At 34.4% G+C, this 14,569-nt stretch overlaps 1 protein-coding gene across 1 annotated transcript in view; it reads left to right on the plus strand.

The window, feature by feature from the left end:
- PSMD14 (proteasome 26S subunit, non-ATPase 14) overlaps window positions 1–14,569 on the plus strand; it is a 119,341-nt gene that overhangs the window by 61,670 nt on the left and 43,102 nt on the right. Inside the window, exons 4-7 of the mRNA XM_023730459.1 lie at window positions 5,178–5,249; window positions 5,474–5,593; window positions 8,586–8,656; window positions 9,638–9,788. Of these exons, the coding sequence (XP_023586227.1) occupies window positions 5,178–5,249; window positions 5,474–5,593; window positions 8,586–8,656; window positions 9,638–9,788 (414 nt within the window). The remainder of the gene's footprint in view (window positions 1–5,177; window positions 5,250–5,473; window positions 5,594–8,585; window positions 8,657–9,637; window positions 9,789–14,569) is intronic.

Here is a 14,569-nt window from a genome sequence, read left to right on the forward strand (position 1 = left end):
TGGGAGGCTTTTATCTTTTAATAAGGAACTTTAATCCATTTATATTTTCTCATAACCAGTATATTTGTTCTTATCTTATTGCTTGGTATTTTTGTTTTGCTCCTTTCATTGTTTAATTGTCAGTGTTGTGTTAGCTTTTTTCTTCTCTAGTGATTTGGTAAGATGTACATTAAGTTTTAATTTTTATAGTGGTTACATTAAAGTTCAAAAAACTATTTAATCTTTATTTCCATAATAGTCAAGACTGAACTAGATCTTTTTTTTCCCCTCCCTTATATAAGATACAGACTTTTTGTATACTTAATTTCTCTATACTGCTTATATAGGATAATATCTGTGGTTTTGAATCTCAGTTATTCATATTATTTAGAGCTGCGTCATACTTTTAACTGCTTTTAGTGTTCTTAACAAATCTTTTTACGTAATAGCTTTGCCATTTTTCAAGCTCCTAATTTTGGTTTGGGGAGGCTCAACTGGATCAATTATCCAGGAAGTTATTTAAAGGAAGATACATGGGAGCATATTTTCTGATCCCTCATATATTTAGTATTTTATTTCTGGGTCTTCAGACCTTTTTAATTGACTGGGTATAAAATTTTTGACTCACATGGTTTCCGTCTTAAAACTCTAAAGCTTTGCTTCACTGTTTTCTGCCATTTAATGGTGCAAAGAAATCCAAAGTCAACCTGAGTTATATTTTTTTCCTGCAATTATTTGGTTTTCTTGCTTGTGTGGTTATAGAATTTTTGTTTTATTCATGTAATAAAGATTTAGCTAAGATTTTTCAAGGTATAGCCCTTTTTTCATTGATAATTGCCTGGCATTTGATGAGCCTAAAGTTGAGGGTTTTTTTCCTATCCAAGAAAGTTTTCTTCAGCTTTATCTTTGCTTATTGATTCCTTCCATTTCTTATTTTCTCCTCAGGAACAGCTGCATTTCTTAGCTTAGAACTCTTTTCTCTGCCCTCCGGTATCATTATATTTCTAATAGTTTTCATCTCTTGACTGCATTCTGGGACATCTTCTAAAGTTTGTATTCCACATCGTTGAATTAAACTTGTCATAATGTTATGTTTACTCTTGCTTCCTCCAGTGCAATTTCGATTACTAAGTATTTTTCATCTTTTCATTTTGATCTGTCTTCTCACTTTCTATTCCAAAGATGAGAAATCTTGTAGTCTGTTGATGCCAGATAGTTTTCTTAAATTTTGTTTATGATTCCTACCAAAAGACCATCTACGTAGATTGTCCACAGCGCCATATTTTTGTCTCAACTTAGGGGCTAATCAGGTCATCTTTGGTCTGTAGCTCTACAGGTTCTTATATACCTCCCCTAGCTCAGTTTCCAGGGTTCTTAGTGGAGTTTTCTTCTCTTACATTGCCTGATTGTGTACTATTCTGAACATATGAGTATGTAGAAAAATGATAGTCTCGGATATTAACTGCTATCAGAGGTTCTTAAAATCTGCCCCATAGTGTTTTACATGTGGTTATTCTTTTTTTTTTTTTGACAATGCAATTCACTGCAACAAACCCTTCTCTTCTTCTTGCCAGGTGGTTTTTTGGAAAATTTAGTCTGTGACTAGATCAAGAAAGAGTAACAGTTGGGGTGACAGGGGGAAGAAGAAATAGCACTGACTGCTTTCTGCCTCAAAAAACAGCACCCATGAAACTGGATGGTTTTCTCTTCATTATATGGCTTTATGTTAGTGTGTTTCTGAACCAGAAGATAGACAGTGAGAGAGGAACTAAGGACCTTTGTACTTGCTTGCTTGCTGCTTGCTTTCTCTTTTACTGGTGGTAGTGTTGTGTGCCATCGAGCTCATAACGACCCTATAGGACAGAGTAAAAACTGCCCCATACGATTTCCTAGGGTGAAATTTTTATGGGAGCAGATCGCCAGGTTCTCCCCACCCCCACCAGCTGCTGGTAGGTTCAATTAGCAGCCGAGTGCTTTAACCATTGCACCACCACCAGGGTAACTGGTGGGTATTTTTATTTCTGTTCTATTGGCTTGCAGTACCTTAATTTATCCACTTATTCTTTCAACCAATATTTATTGAGTTCTCACTATGTGCCAGACCTTTGCTAGGTACCAATTGTATGTAATGAACAAAACAGAGTGTTTATTCCTTCACTGAAGGTAGAAATAATTTGTTGATTTTGCCAGTAACACATTTTGATAATGCTGCAATGTTTTATCCACCCCCTCCCTTTTTTTTTTTTCTCCATGAGTATTTACTGGAAAGTTTAGAAAGGCTGTAGTAATAACTACAAAGGTCCGTAGGTGATGCAAATGGTTTGCACTCCACTGCTAACATAAAGGTTAGCAGTTCAAACTCACCTAGTGGTGCTGTGGAAGAAAAGGCCTGGTGATCTGCTAATGCTAAGATTACAGCCAGCAAAACCCTATGGAGCAGTTCTACTTTGTAACACACTGGGTCACCATGAGTCGGAATTGACGGCAACTGGCAGCAACAACAACAGATACCAATTTAACTTCTTTCTCCATATGCGTTTTTTTTAAATTTGCTCTGAATCTAGACAGTAATGTTTGTAAGTAGCACAGTGTTCATTATCCTGACCCTAAAGGATTATTTCCCTGAAACCTCTCGGCACAACTAGCTTACTACTGCCCTCCCTTTATTTATTTTATTTTTTTGACATTAAAGAACAGAAATTTATTTTCTCATAGTTAAGGAAGCTAGAAGTTTGAAGTCAGGGCACCAGCTCTAGGAGAAGGCTCTCTGTGTCAGCTCTGGGGGAAGATCCTTGTTTCTTTCAGCCTCTGTTCCTTGGTTCCTTGGTGATCCTCCTCATGTGGCGTCTGTCTTCCTGTTTGTGTTTGTTTGTTTGTGTCTGTGCTGCTCCTATAACTCCGCAGTGATTAGTTGTTTTTTTTTTTTAATTGTACTTTAGATGAAGCTTTACAGAGCAGACTAGTTTCTCATTAAACAATGATACACATATTGTTTTCTGACCTTGGTTGCCAACCCCATGACATGTCAACAGTCTCCCCTTCTCGACCTCAGGTTCCCTATTACCAGTTTTCCTGTCCCCTTGTCCTTGCCCCTGGGCTGGTGTGCCCATTTAGTCTCATGTTGTTTTATGGGCCTGTCTAATTTTTGACTGAAGGGTAGACCTCAGGAGCAACTTCATTACTGAACTGTAGGGGTGTCCAGGGGCCATACTCTCAGGGTTTCTCCAGTCTCGGTCAGATCAGTAAGTCTGGTCTTTTTTTGGGGGGGGGGGGTAGTTAGAATTTTGTTCTATATTTTTCTCCAGCTCTGTCCAAGACTGTCTATCGTGATCCCTGTCAGAGCAGTCGGTGGTGGTAGCTGGGAACCACCTAGTTGTGCTGCACTCAGCCTGGTGGAGGCTGTGGTAGTTGTGGTCCATTAGTCCTTTGGACTAATCTGTCCCTTGTATCTTGTTTTCTTCATTCTCCCTTGCTCCAGACCAGATGAGACCAGTGGAGTATCTTAGATGACCGTTCACAAGCTTTTAAGACCCCCAGATGCTGCTTGCCAAAGTAGGATGTAGAACATTTTCTTTAGAAACTATGTTATGCCAGTTGAGCTAGATGTTTCCCAAGACCATGGTCCCCATAGCCCTCAGCCCAGTAATTTGGTTCCTCGGGGAGTTTGGATTACTGTTCTCACTTCAAAAAAAATTAGATTAATAAAATTATCATATACTTTTATGTTTTTTATGATTTTAAGAAATGTTTTAGCATGATAATATTTTAACTTACCTTAGAATTTTCATTCTAAAATAAATTCATATCTATTTGAAAGGTAAATGATAAAGCTGTATTAGGTGATAATAGATGAAAAATTTAGTTGGCTTTTAACTATATTTCCTGGCATTTATTATTAAAAATAAAATTTAGGGGATATGATTTTTCTTACCATTTTGCACATAAGGAGATAAAAACAGAGGTAATTTTTGCATGTGATTCTTGTATTTAGAGAAAACTTATTCTAGAACCTTTTATACATAAACGCTTCCAGTAAATATTATGAGCTTTTAAACAAAACCCCCAAAAAAGATCAGAGACTTTAACATATAAATAGACAAGAAGCAGCACAAAGTATACATAGACCTGTAAGTGTGAAATGTAATGAGCAAAGCAGTTGTCTAATTTTAGTAAGTAAACCCATAAACACAAGATAAAATATTGACTTATAATTTGGATAGCTAACATGTTTGTTATGTAATTTGTAATAGAGTTAGTGTCAGAGAAGGAGAACTTTAAGCAAAACAGGACCTTGCAATTATAAGTCACATCACATTTTAATTTCTCAGATTTCCTGGTATTAAAAAATAAGATTTTTTTAATGTGTATGAGTGGCTGCAGAATCACGTTTATAAGACTGTAGGCATCTTGTGGGTAAGGACTAATATGTGAGTTTCTTTGTGCAGCAGAATATTATAGTCAAAAGATGTTTGCTTTCAATAAAGATGATACAGTTGTTCTTAGTGGAAAACACAGTGTCTTCCTTCATCTGTAATAATAGTGGTATTTGTTTTAAAGGTAGTGGTTGGGATTTTGGATGTATTTTCATATTAGCTATACCTTTCTCAGCCAGTTTGTTCATACTTGGGGCAATTGTGTTAAATTTGTTGTTGTTGTAGGGGTGAGAGGAACACCTTCGTGAAGCGAAGCACAGAGTATGTTGTTCACAGCTCTTTCCCCTAGGGATTAGAAGTCTTCTCCCTGCTCTCCTTCCACCCCATTATACCTGTGTACCTGCAAAGTGATCCAGTAACCCTAATCAACATGTTAATTTAGCTGAAAATCAAGAGGCTCAGCGAAATTACTGTTTGTGTTGATCACTTTAGTTAATCATGTTAGTCCAGCTACATTTTACATTTACAGTATGGTAAGAAATGTGGCTAATTGGTACGTTAGAATTACTTTGTAGCTGAGGTAGGTTAACATTGCTGAAAGACTTAAGCTCTGTCTACATTGGAAACTTGCCTAATATCAACTTTTATTTATTTTCTACTGATTTGATATTTGCAAACTTGCTTTAATTAGTTGTGTCATAACTGAATAAAAGGATACTTGACATGTTTTTCTAAAACTCTTTTAAAATAAACTTATGTGACATGTAACTCTAATTTTAAACTCATAAACTTTGTGTTTATAATGATTGATATACTTGTTTCTAGGGGCCACCTACAGATGCTCCTGCAGTGGACACAGCAGAACAAGTCTACATCTCTTCCCTGGCACTGTTAAAAGTAAGTATTGATTGGATTACTTGCTTTTAAGAGCTCTTTTGCTTTCCCTGTATCTTTAATTTTGGAATATTTGTCACCTTGATCTTCTCAGACATAAGCTATTTTTTTAGGTGCATCTGTAGAATAGAGTGCTTTACTTCCATTGAAACAAAATTAGGTCATTTTAAAGAGTACCAGAGATCTCAAAGAAATGAGCTTTGTGCCACGTATTTACCTCTTCACAGATGTTAAAACATGGTCGTGCTGGAGTTCCAATGGAAGTTATGGGTCTGATGCTTGGAGAATTTGTTGATGATTATACCGTCAGAGTGATTGATGTGTTTGCTATGCCACAGTCAGGAACAGTGAGTACTTTTAGGGTTGCTTTCTTCAAGTAAATGTGTTTCTCTTTTTTCTTTCTCTATGCAAAATAACTTTTCATCATATTATGTTTTCCCAATTATATTACCCTTTTAATATGAAAAAATAATTTTACTGGACTATTTTCAGTAAAAAAATATTAGTGATAGAAATTTCTAAACTATATTTAGTAAAATCACCTTTTAAATGCACCGTGAGTTCCCTATAGGTCCGCAGAATGAATGATGCTAACACTAAATCCCTTTATTCATACCATCACCTTTTACTAGCATTACATGTAAAACATCAGAGTATTAGTTTTAGTCTGAACACTTGGTTCAAAATATTTCAGAGACTTTCTTAAAATTTACATTTTTAATACACATATATTAGCTAGTGCTCATGGTTTGTTTCCATTCTTTTGAAATGACAGTTTTTTTTAATGTTCTACATGTGATGAATGACTTTTAAGCTTTTCCTATTTAAAATATTAAGTTGTAAAATAAACAAATAAACCATAGAGAGTCTTAGTTCTTTTTGTCCAGGCGTGAAAATTTGTTTCTAGAAGAAGCAGTTTCCATTCAGATTTTGAAAGTCATCTACTCTACCTGTTTAGACTGTATTGTTCTTTTTCGAAGGGTTTTTTTTTTTTTTGTTTAATGCATTGGACTTGTGTACATAGGTATACATTTAGATTTAAAGAAAATAGCCAAAAAGAACCATTCTACCTACCTTCCAAACAATAAGTAATAATACACATAACCTTCCCATTTACTTGCCAAGAAAAGTATACTATATATGTTTTTCTGATGGGTGGTTTTACTCTAATATGCAACATTTCTTGTATCAAGCCTTATAAAATACCTGGATTAAAGAATTGCCATAAAGCTTGTTTACTCTATTTGAGATTCCTTACTATAAGTATACTTTGATAAGATAGATACCAGTGAAAAGCAATTATATTTTTAAACAATACAACATATATATACACACACATATATAGCATTTTAAATAGGGTAGTTACTAGAGAATGCAATATATTTGTAAATAATGCAAAATGTAGAAGAAAATGCACAAATTAAAAAAATCTTTAAATAGACCAGTTTGTTGAGGTAAACTAATTTGGATCCACTGATTTTGTCTGCTTGGAAATCCATCATATTTGTGCATTTGGACATAGAGAAAGACTCTACATACTAACTAAAGATTTAGATTTAAGTCTTAGACTATTATGACTTGTATCTACCTTTTCAGGGGGCAGCGGTGGTTCAGTGGTACAATTCTTACCTTCCGTGCAGGAGACCTCTAGACCTGAGTTTAATTTTTTGGCTAATGTACCTCTAGTGCAGCCACCACCCGTTTGTCAATAGAGACTTGCATGTTGCTGTGATGCTGAACAGGTTACAGCGGAGCTTCCAGACTAAAAATAGACTTGGAAGTAAGGCCTGGCGATCTGCTTCCAAAAGTCAGCTAATAAAAACCCTGGTCCTATCCACAAACTGACTGGGCAGCATTTCATTCTATTGTGTGTGGGGTCACCATGAGTAGGTACGGACTCAACAGCAGTAAACAACAACTACCTTTTCATGTCAGAATATAAAAAATCACGTAAGAAGATAAGCTACTTTTTCTGTTAAATGTGGCCCTTATGTAGATATCCATTAAAATAAATGGTTCTTGGGCCTTTGTATCATTTCTTTGTAAATGCTTATTTGACAAAATACAATAGAAGATTTTTGATCCTCATATTTACTCTGTTGGTCGAATTAGAAAGGTTTTCTTTTGACTCAGGAGCCAGCAAACTTTATGTAAAGGGTCTCATATGGCTCTGTTGCTTTTCCTTCTTATTTGTTTTTGTTTTTTAATAACCCTTAAAAAATATGAAAAACTATTCTTAGCCCAGGGCCCCTAGGCTACAGATTGCAGACATACCCCTATTCTGGAGGATGCATTCACAGTTAGAATTCAAATACTGTTTGTTTTAGTGGGAAGGAAGTAGTTATGTTTACTGGTTTGTTTAAGGAGATTAGACTTAGATCCTGATGTTAGAAGAAAGTCTCTCTGGTAATGTATCACCAGAGAGATGATGTGAACCTTTTTTATTCTTCTGTGTTCTAAAATCTTATTTTGGACAAGCTAGCAAAATAATACAACATTTAAAGGACTTGGTTGCTGATTGTCTAGTGGAGAGTTTTTTGTGATTTCTTTTAAGTTTGAGGCAATGTTCAAAATATATTTTCCTCGAACTACCTTATCTGCCAGGTAGTCCTAACCAAAAAAAACCAAACCTGTTGTGGTCGAGTTGATTCCGACTCATAGCAACCTTGTGAAACAGAGTAGAACTGCCCCATAGTGTTTCCAAGGAGCAGCTAGTGGATTTAAATTGCTGACCTTTTGGTTAGCAGCTGAGCTCTTAACCACTGCACCACCAGGGCTCGAGGCAGTCCTAAGTAAAGCACTAAACTTCCTCCCCTCTCAACCCACTCATTGAAAAAACAAACAACAATTAAAAAAACCACCACCTTAGGAAACTAATAATTTCTTTACTTTCTTCAAAGTGTTTACATTTTTGAAAAAAAGAATTGGGGGTGCTTTATTACAATAGTTGAGTAGTTACAGAACTTTTAAAATTGGAAGAGACATAGTACTTATCAGAGGATAGCATTAGGAAGTATGTTTGCCTAGATGGTCTTACAAAAGTTATGGTTGGTACAGTTATTTGGTATTTCTGATTATATATTTGTGACAATGGCCACAAACTTTTGAAGGATCCTGAAAGTTGTCTTAAATCACTAATGGCAATTTTAGAGGCTTTATTGGTATATGGTTTATAATTGAATGACATGATTGGGTATCAAATATGGTTATCAAAACCTATACAAAGATTTAGGTACACAAAATAATATACAAAGGAGCTTTTTGTTCATTTAATATAAAGTAGCCTTTTTTTCCCCCAAAGTTATAAAAGCTAACAATTTTTCTTTCTTTCTAAATCAGGGTGTTAGTGTGGAGGCAGTTGATCCAGTGTTTCAAGCCAAAATGTTGGATATGTTGAAGCAAACAGGAAGGTAAGTATTTTAAATGATCGTATAAAGAAAGAATGGGAAATAATTTAAACATATCTCAAAATTATAAATGTTTTTAAGGTCATTCCCAGAACAAAAGCCACGTAGTTGATGTAAAAGTATCTATCAATATCAATGCTGTGTACTGCCTATCTAGTATCTCTTCCCTCTGGAGTATCAAAGAAATTTGCCAGAGAACTGCCTCTTATTAAAATTTTCTACTGTCTCATAGTAAGCTTGGACTGTAGCTTCCCTCTGTTAAGTATATGGAGTTACTGTCTAGTCACATATAATTGAAGAGCTTGTATTTGAGAGTTGCAACTGAATGAAATTCTGGATACTTAATTATGTCTGTAGGTATATGAGTTTTAAAGACAGGGAAAGTAGAATCCAAATATTCTTCAAGTTTTTTTTCCCCAGACTGAATCTCTTGATAGTTGTCATTCTCTTGCTCAAATTCTTCTACTGTGGAAAAAACTTCAAAATTAATGTTAGCAAAAGGCTCAGCAGCTGAGCAGAACAGTGCAAATTGGTTTTTGACTGAGTTCCTAGTTCTACTGCTGGTTTAATTGATATTTAATCCTTTCACAACAGTGGATCCTGGTGTCCATTGTTATAAATGTACTCTGTGCCTGGAAAATACAACTCCCAGAGCTAAGGAGTTAAAGAGTAGATATTTACTTGAATGCTGGAAGGGTAAAAACTGGCTCTGAGAAAGTGTGGTAACAAGGTGAAAAACTGAAAGCCTTATCTACCACTGCTAATGTGCATCTCTTAATGATAGCACTCCTTTGTCACACTTACTCATTTCCATGTTTTATGGATAATATGGTGTATGATTTCAATGTTTCTAATGGTGGGTTTTCACACCTGTGTGTTTTTCATCTCTTCTTAATTTATACCCTGTTAGTGTGTTGTTTGTTTTCATATCATAAATGTATTACTTGTCCTGTTCTGAGCATCTGAATGCCCTCTTTGTTTCAGGCCTGAGATGGTTGTTGGTTGGTATCACAGTCACCCTGGCTTTGGTTGTTGGCTTTCTGGTGTGGATATCAACACTCAGCAGAGCTTTGAAGCCTTGTCGGAGAGAGCCGTGGCAGTGGTTGTGGATCCTATCCAGAGTGTAAAAGGAAAGGTAGAGTATCTACTGCCATGTAAGGTTTACAGACAAGTTAAATAAATATCTATGTTGCTTAAAGCAGGACTCTTAATTACACAGAAAACCACTGCCTGTTTACTTTAAACAAATGAAAAACTGAACAAGTCTGTAAATGTGCCTTGGCATTATTAGCAGTTTAATTATTTAGAGATTTGTTTCTATTTTAATAGTTATTGTCTAGTAATCATGAATGCTTATATTTAAAATTTTTTAATTTTGTAGAGTAAGGAATATTAAGCCATACTAAAAGCATGCTATACACATTTTATTAATATTCTAATAAATGATGCTTTACCTTCCTTTATTTTCAGATGGTGAATTTGGGATTGGTACAACATTTAAACAATCTAGTTAAAGGGCTCTGTTTTCTGGACATTGTGCAGGACATACTCTGGTGTTGTATGTTCCAGATATTTTAGACAATAAAAACTTACCCCAAAGACTTGTTATCAACCATTTGCAGTTCTCGAGTGAGAATGCAGATGAATGATTAAATATGCTAAATGATTCTAAAAAGAGATTAACTTGCAAAGCATATTGGGTTGTAGTTGTTCTTTGTTGAAATCTCTTTTGTTCTTGTTTAGTTCTTTTTTTTTTTTTGTTCGTTCATTCTTTTTTTTTTTTTTATTTCTTTCTTTCTAGCCCCATATGCCATTTTCCTATTTCCTGCCTCATGACAGCAGGGAGCAGCTCTATTATCACCTTCACAGAGCTGTCTGCAAATGTGAGAGGCAATTCGATTTTGCTCAACCACAGGGAGAATGGATTAGAAAAACTACAGAACATACAGAAATTGGCTAGGTAGTTACTGCTTTAAAATACTGCTGAGGTGTCTTGTTTGAGCATGTACTTCTATTGTAGTGTAGAATAATTGTTAAAATAAAATCACAATACATTTATGGAATCCTTTTTATGCAGCTTTTTAGAAATAAATTTTAGAGTACTTAAAAATAAATATTAGCTTTCTATCTATCAGACCTGGAGTTTGATAGTCATGCAGATTACATTTGCATCTGTTCACCAGCTCAAACAAACTAAACATGGTTGTTACTTTAGAGTTCTTATCTGTCATGAATTTGGAGTTGAACACTTTCTGACTTCATATTAATGTGATGAATAAAAATTGAGGTCTTCTCTAAATCATGATCCTATTAGTTATGATTTAGCTTTTCGGAGGCAGAAACCGTACACAAAAACAATAATAATAGAAGCTGATATATAAGGCAATTCAAAATGCATAACTTCTGATGCTTGCTAGATACCTATATTTGAAATTATTTACCTTTTTTTTTTTTACTAAGTGCATTGTTACTTAACTGATAAAAGGTTGAAAATCCTTGTTTTCTGAATTACATTACAGTGTAAAATACCTGTCAGGTTTAATTCTCCAATATTTAACATAACATTTTAGTAACTCATAAATAATTTAAGTAATAATTTTTGTTTTAGAAATACAACATAATTATCTGATAAAGCCCCTCCTCCACCGTCACAATATTTATTAGTAATAATTGAAGTTTAACTTTAAATATAAATAGGATTCTCCACAGGACTATACCCCACACGAACCATAGCCTCTGGCACAATATTTATACAAACCTGAGATCAGAAGAACTAGATGGTGCCCAGCTGCCACTACCAACAGTTCTGACCAGGGACACAACTAAAGGTCTTGGATAGAATGTGAGAAAAATGTAGAACAAAACTCAAATTCCTGAAAAAGGCCAGACCTACTGGACTAGATGAACCCCCAAGACTATTGCCCTAAGATATCCTTTGAACTTGGAATTGTAGCTATTTCTGCTGGTCACCTTTCAGCCAAATAATGGATTGAATTATAAAATAAACAAAATCACCCATGAATAATGTGCTTCTTAAACAGTTAACTATATGAGACCGAACAGTCAAGATTTACCCAAAAGCAAATGTGAGAAGGCAGAGAGGGGAAAGGAAGCTAGATCATTAGAAACAGAACAGAATGGAAATAATGAGAATGCTGACACATTGTAAAAATTGTAACCAATGGCATGGAACAATTTGTATGAAAATTGCTTAAAAAAAGAAAAAAACCTTTTGCCGACAAGTTGATTCCCACTCATAGTGACCCTATTAGGACAGAGGAGGACTGCCCCATAGGATTTCCAAGGAGCCACTGGTGGATTTGAACTGCTGACCGTTTAGTTAGCAGCTGATCTCTTAACCAAATTTGCTGTGTCAACTTTCACTTAAAACAGATTAAGGTATTTTATATATATATATGTAGGGCTCTATTTTGTAGTATTAGTTTGACTTTTTATGATACTTTGACTCATAATAGTGGTCACATTGAAAAGGAAAATGTAAACTTATATACATTCAAAGAGCATTCTCAAAACAATGTAAATAAATGAGTATGCATTTTATTTTTGGTTATCCTGTTTGTAGTATTTCAAATGGCAGTTTTAGTTTCCAAACCTAGTTTAAATATTGTAGAACATTGAAATTTGCTTTGTTTATTCCTAATTATAATTTATATTAAAAGAATGCATTTTATTTAAAAATATACTTGTGTCACATGACTCCACTGACAATGTGGTAAAATGTATTTTTATTTGTTAAATAGTATATCCAGAATTACATTATGTGATCACATGTGTCATTATCTAGTTTTAGAATATCATGAAAAAATATTTTTTAAAAAATTAAATGTAAGTATCTGTCATTGATAATGCACATCATTTGTTGTACCTAACATACAGATTCATACATTCACTTGGAATCAGGATCCAGTTCTTTTTATCCATGATGCAACTTCATCTATAAGATTTCTGAGTTTAGTTGTAATTTATGGTTCTTTCAGTGTTGGGTCCTGTCAAAACTATGAACCAAATTAAATGCTAATACATCCACGGCCAGCATATCCTAGTTAAATCATTAAACTTAAAAATATAAACTTATAAAAATGAAGAAATACATAAAACTCTCCTCCTTCCCTCGATATGATTTGGCAAAGTAGTCAAAATACTTAGTAAGGCATTTATTGGATCAAAAGTTAAAATAATGGTCTATATGTAAATGATTTAAGCTGGGTCTCTACACACCTTTTTTAAAAACCTTCTTCCTGTATATTTTATTTGCATTTTTATAAATCCCAATATTATCTCTCTGTTTTTGAATGATTAGATAAGCATGGATTCTTTCTTTGTAATCTCAGCTCATTCACAATGTTTTATTTCCTTTCATGATGATTTGACTGTATCTTTATTCAATAATTGTTATGTGTCAGGTATTACGCTAACTCTTTCAACTTACTACTTAAAAAAGCTTATTGTTTATAGTAATCCTAGAGGTAGGCACTATTGTTATTCCATTTTATCAAGAAAAGGGTAAAAAATTAGGGTCAAAGTTGTTACCTCACCCAAAATCATACCATTGGTAAGCAGCAGAACAAGTATATTAATCCAAGTCTGTAAAATTTCAGAGCTCAAACCTTTTTACTGGCTCTTTAATATTGGACTATTATGAAGTATATAATCAAGGTAACTGTGGAATGGAAAATGAGTAGCAGAGGTCATTGCAGGGACTTTTCATAAGTTACTATGTTGATAGGTGTCACTTCTTCCAGCACAAGTCAAGAGAAGGAACTGCACATTTTCTCATTAGTTCTCCATAATACTTATAGTATATATTAAGCATTTATTTTTCTCATGTAGTGTTTGTTCTATGAATTTTAAAAAGTAATTTAGACACACTTATCCTTGCCATCTCTTAGGACATCTGTAGGACCAGACATTGAGACCAACATAAATAATAAAATGTACCGTATAATATTGAAAATATTTAAAAATTATATAGATTAAAAGTGAAATCTGTGGTAATAGCATTCATATTTTAAATGGAAAGTAAGCTCATAGGAATTACCAGTGAACTCTGCCCTATTCAGTGAAATTATCTTTAAGGTTCTGCTTTATTTTTTAGGTTATTTGTAAAATGTATGTATTCAATTTTTTTTTTTAATTTTTTTATTGTACTTTAGGTGAAGGTCAGATATTTTTAAATTCAATTCTCAAATGACACAGTGGCAACCACTTGCATAATGTTCTGTTATCTTATATATTCAGTCCACAACTGGACTCGATCCAGTAGCAACTTTAGAAGTGAATCCAATTTGTAATGTGACCGTACTTCTTCCTTAGGGTAAAACGAATTACCACTTTGTGCAAAGTTCTAAAACTAGCATACAGCTGGGTTATGATATTTAATATATTTATAAAAAAGCATTATTCCTTTTACACACTCATTATACTGACAGGAGTTCTGTCAGTAAAATGTTTGTTACCTGCTAACTCCACACAATCTTTGTGTCTCTTCTGTATTCTGAAAGTATAAAAAACACTGTCTTAGTTATCTAGTGCTGCTATCACAAGTGGATGGCTTTAACAAACAGAAATTTATTCTCTCACAGTTTAGGAGGTTAGAAGTCCAAATTCAGGGTGCCAGCTCCAGGGGAAGGCTTTCTGTCTCTGTTGGCTCTGGAGAAAGGTCCTTGTCATCAATCATCCCCTGATCTAGGAGCTTCTCAGCACAGGGACCCTGGGTCCAAAGGACACACTCCACTCCTGGTTCTTCTTGCTTGGTGGTAATGAAGTCCCTCTCCTCTGCTTGATTCTCTTTTATATCTCAAAAGAGATTGACTCAAGATACAACCTAATCCTGTAGATTGAGTCCTGCTTCATTAACATAACTGCCTCTAGTCCTGCCTCATTAACATCATAGAG

Source organism: Trichechus manatus, unplaced genomic scaffold (assembly GCF_000243295.1).
Source record: "Trichechus manatus latirostris isolate Lorelei unplaced genomic scaffold, TriManLat1.0 scaffold00036, whole genome shotgun sequence".
In the NCBI taxonomy this organism is placed as follows: Eukaryota; Metazoa; Chordata; class Mammalia; order Sirenia; family Trichechidae; genus Trichechus; species Trichechus manatus.